General features: G+C 28.9%; 1 protein-coding gene across 1 annotated transcript; it reads left to right on the top strand.

Annotated features, from left to right (window-relative positions):
- Nucleotides 1-1,908: 1,908 nt before the first annotated feature.
- Nucleotides 1,909-6,087, top strand: LOC111894603 (heavy metal-associated isoprenylated plant protein 39). The gene is made up of 3 exons (XM_023890682.3): nt 1,909-2,062; nt 3,665-3,740; nt 5,430-6,087. The coding sequence occupies exons 1-3, from the start codon at nt 2,057-2,059 to the stop codon at nt 5,879-5,881; spliced, it is 534 nt and encodes a 177-aa protein (XP_023746450.1). The 5' UTR covers nt 1,909-2,056; the 3' UTR covers nt 5,882-6,087.
- The last annotated feature ends 2,099 nt before the right edge of the window (nt 6,088-8,186 follow it).

Below are 8,186 nucleotides of genomic sequence, written 5' to 3'. Positions count from 1 at the left end.
TATTTATGTTTTAGATGGTATGTTTTATGTTTTTTTTAAGTAATTTAGGATAAATAAGTAATTTATGATTTTTTTAAATGTTTTTTAAGTAATTTAGGATTTCTATTATTATTATTATTATTATTATTATTATTATTATTATTATTTATGTTTTTAAGTATGTTAGGATTTTAATATGTGTGTTTTAAAATTAATGTAATGTGGTTTAATTTAATGTTTTAAATTTAATGTGTGTTTTTATTTGAATTAGTTTTTAAACTTAATCTAATAATATCCAAAAAAAAATTAAAAAACAAAAATGACGTGGAGTAGTAACCATTTACGAAAGTTAGGGGTTGAGGGTGAATTTACAGTGGAGGTGACGTAATATCACTTTTTGAGTAGATAGGGTATCCTAGCCTAAGAGTGAATGCAAAAAGGAGATTGTTAGTAAAAATGTAAATATTTAAAAGGTTTTTTTAGCAATAAATATGATAGTACCTATTCCAAATAGGATCATGTACCCTACTAAAAAAAAGGGTTGCCTCCACCACATCCATTAAGGGCTTGATTTTGTTCGTAAGTTGCATAAAATGGTTTGAAAATAAATTAATTAGTGAAAAGATAAAATATTTTACAATTCTATGCGTCTATCCCTAAAGATAACCTAAATGGACCCGTTTTTTATATAAGAGGAATGAATTAATATTAAAAAAAGAAATTACATTTACTTAAAAGTATATCACCAAAAAAAAAAAAAAAAAAAAAAAAAAACCATTGGTGTAGGATGCGTATTCTAAATGCATAGGCGGTACCAAACATAAATGGACAATGGAATGATGTAAAAGGAAATAGACCTAAACAACACCATCCATAAGTTTGTGAAGTATAAGAAAGCATCACCAAATTATACATATTACAGGAAATAACTAAATAAAAATAAAGAAAAAAATATGAGTTGGATACATGCAAAAGTATGTAAAGATTCCCCCAACCAATTTGGATCGTGGGACCTAACCCTCTGTACTTGTTTTCTCACAAAGGTTTCATTTTACAATCGAGTACGTTTATAACATTTGAATTTATAATTTTATATATATCTAAATCCAAAGAATAGTACCCACTTGATTTTTTTGGAACAACGAACAAAATTATATGAAACAGTTTAAATAAGGGAAGAGCACCGAGGCAAACACTGGCCCCTAAGCTCGACATTCCTAGTTTATTTATCTCCCCTTCTCGGTAAGATCTTGCTACCACTCTCTCTTTCTTCTTCTCACTCCCTAACCATGACAAAAACTTTTCTCCAAGTAAGCTTGACACCACTATTGAGCCTTAGCACGATGGATGATTTTTAACTCAAGTATATTATTAAATGCCCAACTTCCCTTGATCTCCTAATGTAAAAGATCTTTAGTTTCCAAAGATTAATATAGATGAGATGTCTACTTGACTCAAATCTTATAATTACAACTTAAATCTTATAAGAGCAAATCAGCAAAGTTTGTTATAATGACATATTGACTCCAACTCATCTATCTAAAAAAGATTAAAAATATTGTAATAATAAATTTTTTTATTAATTTATTTATAAGATGCATCTTTATATAATATTGTTGTTTTTATTATAATTTGGTCTATTTAACATTTTGCATGTATATTTATAAAACCCATCATAATAACTCAAAAAGATCTTGAAAAAGTTTGTAAATCTGTATTTTGGAAAAAACTTTGATTAAAAATAGTCTCGTAAAATAATATTGAATACAATAAAAATAGATATAAATTTGTCATGCAAATTTTCTTTTCTTTTACTATTACTTCCTTCTAAGTTCTTAATTCTTGAATTTGACTATTTGTTTCCTCCTACACGATCAAAACAGCATTTTATTAATTCTCTTTCCTACTCTGCAAATTTTTGTTTTTATATTCCTCCACCCATATCTTCTCTTATTTCAATAAAGCTTATTTATATATTACACTTTACCTTCTCCTCTCTTTCATATCTCTCACTCTCTTGGTTCCAACTCCAATCGCAATTCTCTCAACTCAGAGGACCCAATTCAAAAACATCCACATGAAGGTTAGATTCTATTCTCAAAGACATATCTAATGCATTTCTTCTTTTCTTTTTATGTTTCGAAGATTCTGTAATTCTTTTGGGTTATTCTTTTGTTTTCAGAAACAGTTTCCAAATGGGTTATTTGTATATATGAAATATTCGATTCCATTCTCAGAATGAATCTAACTCATTTCACTGTTTTTAAAGTTCTATTCTCTTCTGTTCATGTTTCCATGACTCTATGTTTCTATTTGGAGTTTTACAGTTTGAAAAACAGAGTCCAAATACGTTTTTTTGCTTCCTGAAATGAATCCGATTCCTTCCCCTGTTTGCAAAGTACTCTGTTTTTTCTTTGTGTTTGTGTATTTTTTTTTTCAAAAGCAGATTCTAAATGGTTCTTTTTTCTTTTCTTTTAAAAGCACTACATGAATCTGACTCTTTCTTCATTCCCATGCTTTCATAAAAGTTATTTTGTTCTTCATGCAGTGTCCGAGATTCTATAAATCTACTGTTCTTTTTGTTTTCAAATAAAATAATTTCAAATTAAGATCTCGTTTTATATGAAACCCATATGAATCTTATATTATAAAAGACAGAGCACAAATGGGCCTCTGCTTCAAATGCACCACATGAATCTGATTCACTCTTCGTTCCCTTGTTTTCAAGATTTTTTTTTTTAACGAAGTGTCCAAGAGTGTACTTTTTCTTTCGATTTTCCTATTTCTAAAACAGATTTGAGTGTAAAAATTATGTTTCTAGAAAACCCACTTCAAGTTTGGATTCGTTTGATTCTAAAAATTGAAGCAACTCCTTCCTCTGTTTTGAAGAAAAAAAAAATCCTTTTTGATTGATTTTTGCCTATTAAAAAACGAATTTTAAATGCGATTTACGTTCTTATTTCACTTTTGTACTTATTATTCTGCTTATAGAAAATGTTGACCCACCTTTACTTTGATCTATTTCAACATTTTGCGCATTCCAACATAAGAACATTTTCTTGATCTCATATGCACTTTCAATACAAAAGGCTATAATTACGATTACGTTTTGAAATTATATGAATCGTTAAATCATTAGATCTCATAGGATCTTGTGTGTACATTTGTGCGAATTTTATATATGTTCTCACCTCCCTATAATTAGTCACTCAATGGTCATCAATCCCTAAAAGTACCATGTAAATATGTAATAGTGATGTAATGAATGTACTTTATTTGTTGTTAATTAATTTGTACAATAGGAACTCTTACATGGGTCCCGTAATCTTATGGAAAGATACTTTTAGAATGAACATCATTAAACTTATAGGGATTTAAAGTTAAACATGGCACTTTGATGCGCAAAAGTGAAAGCTTGCATACGTATGTTTGTGTCAATTTTTATAAATATATGAAGTTGAATGGTAGCTTTCGAATGAATTTTGAGATAATTACAATTATTGGAAACAAGAACCACTAGTTTATGACTGAACTTTTAATATGAGAAATTCGGACATTGCTTTCTTTTCTTCTTAACACTTTGATTATATATTAAGTTTATTTTTATTTTCCGAAATATAAATACATCAAATAAATTGACTGTGGGTTTGATCGATATTTATTTGAAATTGTATTCGATTTCCAGAAATTTATATTGAAGTTAGACTTGAATGATGAAAAAGACAAGAGGAAAGCTATGAAGACGGTTGCAGCATTTTCAGGTATAGGATTTTAATTTTTGTATATGTAGTTTTCGTTATATATTATTCATCATCATATACCAAAAAAATATGCATGCTTAAATGCGTAAATTCAGGCAATTTTTAATAATTATTTTGCAATGAAATTATCACTACTGTAGTGAGTATAACTACATGTTTAATTTGTCATTTTAATTTTTATATGAAAACAAAACCTTAATATTTTCTAATAGCAAAAAAAGAAAAAAAGAAAGAAAAAGGTAATGCAAACTTTCATAATAATGATCTGCATATCCGGTTCCTGTTTTTGTTTTAGTAATTGTTATTTTTTTTGTTTGTTTTGTTTATTTTAGGTAATATACTTAAAACTACAAATACTATGAAATCTAGAGTATGTTGTTATTTTTGTAAAAAGTGGTGAAAGTATATTATATAAAATCAAATAAATTAGTAAGTGTTGTTATTACTTGTCTACTTTGCCTAAAATAGAATTGACTTATAATTAGTTGTTATATTGTACATTTAACTATTTTATATGTAAAAATATTTGGTAGTTAAATAAAATAACTTTTCTATAAACCCGTATTAATTTAGATGCAAATAATATAACTTTCATATAATAAAATAAAATAAAAGTAAAAAAGAAGCAAAGTTGTGAATGATTTCTATCTGTTTGTGTTCCACAAGGCAAAGATGATTCACTTCATATCTCAAATAATTCAAAAAAGAAATTTGTCCTTTTGTTTAATGAATTTTCCTTTTTCTTTTACTCCACTAAAACTTGTCTTTTTTCATCTATCCATGTAATATACAGTTGTGCTATATGCATTATTAATAGTACATGTTTTTTTTCTAAATATTGTAATAATAAAGCAATGGGTGGTAGAAAATGACACTTGATACATTGTACCACCAAAAATGATGTGGCTAAATAATGTTCCATTTGGCATTCACCTTTTTAGCATTTACTGTAATTATACTGATATAACTTTATATTATTTTCAAATTTTAATTTGCTATATTTTTAACGTGAACTCAAAATCTAATTATTTAGACCCTTAAAATTTAGAAATTTAAAAATCAAAATCTCATTTTTTAATTTTCTATATTTTCTTTTACTAATTTCACTTTTTTTTTTTCAATAGTGAACTTCAAAAATAGGTTAATATATGAATTTACGGGTTTAGGTCAGGGAAGTATCTGGATGTTTTGTGGTCCATAATAAGTGACTCGTATGATGGGGGGTCTCATGCTTACGTATAAAAAAGAATGATTGGTGTTGTTTCCATTTGTAATCAATATGATTTCGACAGTTTTTAAAAACTTATTTTATTAAAACACGATAAATACATGAGATAATATGAGAATTGATAGAATTAGCTAGGAGCTTTTTGTTTGTTCCTCATCCATATCAAATTGATTGAGATGATTGCTTGAAAGAGGAAACAAGATTATGTCCAATTCTTTTTGGCCATACATAATATATTGTGGAAATTATCAAAGTTGCAATATCAGGTTAATTGCCTTTATCATGTCGTATATATATAGGAAACCAAACAAAATACTAGTAGAAAACATATCATACGTTTCAACCTCTTCAACATGTCACATGAGTAATATGGACTACTCTTTAAACATCCATGAAAACACATACGTATTATATTAATTTCAACTTAAAAACGTAATCATAAACATGAATATGATTTGTAGGGATTGACTCGATCACCATAAACATGAAAGAGAAGAACCTGACAATCGTTGGCACGGTTGATCCAATAAGTGCCGTCAGTAAGCTCAGGAAACTCTGGCCAACGTATTTAATATCTGTAGGACCCGCTAAAGAGCCCGAACCCGAAAAGAAAGAGGAGCCGAAAAAAGAAGAAGAAAAGAAAGATGAGCCAAAGCAAGAGGAAAACAAAGAAGAACCCAAAAAAGAAGAGCCTAAAAAAGAAGAAGCCACAAATGAAGAATCTTCAAAAGAAGAAGCCCCAAAGGAAGAGCCTAAGAAAGAAGAAGCAAAGAAAAGTGTCCCACAAGAGCAATCTGTAGGGATGCTTATGCCCTATAAACCATATTACCCTCCAATGCATACCTACTACAACTATCAACCACCATTACACCATAGCATAGAGGAGAACCCAAATGCATGTGTTATTTGTTGAAATAATTAGCAATTAAGAAAATGTTTTTAAGGGGTTTCTCCAAATCTTTTAATTGGGTGTAATTTGTCAATATGCATTATCTTGGTGCACAATTTAAGGCAAAGATAGCCCGCAAAAAGTGAGAAAACCTTTGTGTATAAAAGTGATATGCTTTTGATAAAGTTGTATACCATGATAATAAGAAATTTTGTTTATATTGTTCGTAACTATATGATGTAAATATACTAGATAGGCTTGGACGTGAGCGTAAGGTAGCTTTACGCATTGCTTGACGATGATATATGGAGAGAGAGAGAGAGAGAGAGAGAGAGAGAGAGAGAGAGTCTGGAAAATGTATAATGAAAAGCTAAAGGTCGGTTTGAACATCAAAAATGTCGGCTAAAAAGATAAGAAGATAGAAAGAAATTTTCAATGGATTTATTATTATTATTATTATTATTATTGGATTTAACAGTATTATTCGATCTTAAATTGAATATACAGTAGTGTTAGCTTGCGAGTTGCGACAACCACCCATATTGCCAGATCAATAAATAAATAATATTGCCAATAAACAAAACGTGGGGCATTGTATTAAAGTATATAAAACTGCATTAATATTTTTTTCAAACAGCTAAATTTTATATATACTTGCATTAATAATTAAGTTTAATAATAAGTAAATAGTTATTATTTATAGACATAAAAAATAGAAAGCAATTTAATTTCTTTTATTTTATATAGAATTTTTGTAAGATTTTTTTAATGTTTTTTCAGATAAGTCATTAGATTTTCTTTTTGCAATGTTAAGTGAGATATAGATACCTTTCAAATACCCGATTGCTTGTAAAAAATGCATATGGTTTTTTACAAATAGTGTGAAATCACATAAAAAATTTCAAACAAATTTTTGAAAAGTGCATAATTTTCATGTATTCTTAAAAGTCATAGTATTTAACCATTTACCAAAAAAAATAAAGACCGCCCTCTAAGGGGAGTATTTATCATAAGGTTTTTATGTGTATAACTTTTTTGTTACCTAATTGTGTTTTTTAATATCATTAAATTTAGAAAGTCGTAATCTTACACGACATACCATATATATAATATAAGGTTGCCAAATGGTTGCAAATTATCCAGAAACTTAGTGGTATTCAAAGTTTGGACGGAGGACAACTTGTGATGACGGAAAAAACTGAAGAGTCAAAACGATCATTATTTATATTATGTTTTATTTAATTTTGTAATAATCAATTCATAATATTTGATAAATCTGTTTTTTCTTATAGTTGCACAATTTATGGCACGTAATCATTTCATAATATTTGATCTAAAATATCGTTTACTTATTGATTCCTGAGGGTTAGAAAAATTTGAACGTCACAAAGAAAAAAATACCAATCGAGTAAGTTTGTTATATGGCACGTAATCATTTTACAATGCAAGATATTCATTCGTGATACACCTATTTTCATATATTTACTTAAGTTTGATTACAAGTTTAACTTTATACAACATGATCTTTCAAAATCACACAAAAATACTGTGGTTTGAAGAGGAAAAACATCTATATTACATACAAAAGATATAACATTATACTATTATCTGCCTACAGCTTTTCCATTCTTCAAACCCAAAAATATAGCTTCTAGCTTTCCTAGCTAGAGCTACCACCAGATCCCAAAATACACTACCACCAACGTAACCAACTGTGTAATATGATAATAAAGGTAATTGATCATCACCACATAATACTATAACCCTCTACTCTAAGTCCTCTAAACTTTGTTCCAACACTCCTATCTCAAGTTGTTGTGACTGGATCTCATCATAAGCCTCCTCAATATGACCATAGGCATGAAAGACTCTCATCTCGTCAATATCTCGTCCCTGTGCAAGCTCACGAACTCTATCAGTCATCAATCCAACATCCCTCCTCCATGACCAAAGATCCTCCTATGTAAGATGTATCTTATCTGCATGTCGGGCTACCCGTGGAACCAATACAGATATCGCCTTATCGGTCGGCGACTCTAGGATGGGGTCTCGTCATGGTGCTTGAGAGTATTCACGTACCTACTCCTTAATCCACTCATCAATCTGATGAGTTCATATATGAATGGGGCAAGATGACAAAATCGTCTTTCACTGGAACATGTGAAAGAGGTGAAAGATTATTGGATCTAATCTTTACGAATGTGTGTAGCCCATTTAGATCCACCACAAGAGATGCTAATCAATAATACGTGACATTTACAGATGATTATAACAGATATGGTTATATCTACATAATAAAACATAAATCGAAAACCTTTGAAAAGTTCAA

The sequence above is a fragment of the Lactuca sativa genome, chromosome 7 (genome assembly GCF_002870075.4).
Source record: "Lactuca sativa cultivar Salinas chromosome 7, Lsat_Salinas_v11, whole genome shotgun sequence".
Classification (NCBI taxonomy): domain Eukaryota; kingdom Viridiplantae; phylum Streptophyta; class Magnoliopsida; order Asterales; family Asteraceae; genus Lactuca; species Lactuca sativa.
Note: the sequence above shows the minus strand (reverse complement) of the source record. Positions and strands in the feature narration are given on the sequence as shown.

Bases quoted from the DNA above. Each gene is read 5' to 3' on its own strand.
- LOC111894603 (XM_023890682.3), top strand. The intron at 3,741-5,429 runs GTATAGGATTTT...TATGATTTGTAG, and splicing joins GACGGTTGCAGCATTTTCAG to GGATTGACTCGATCACCATA.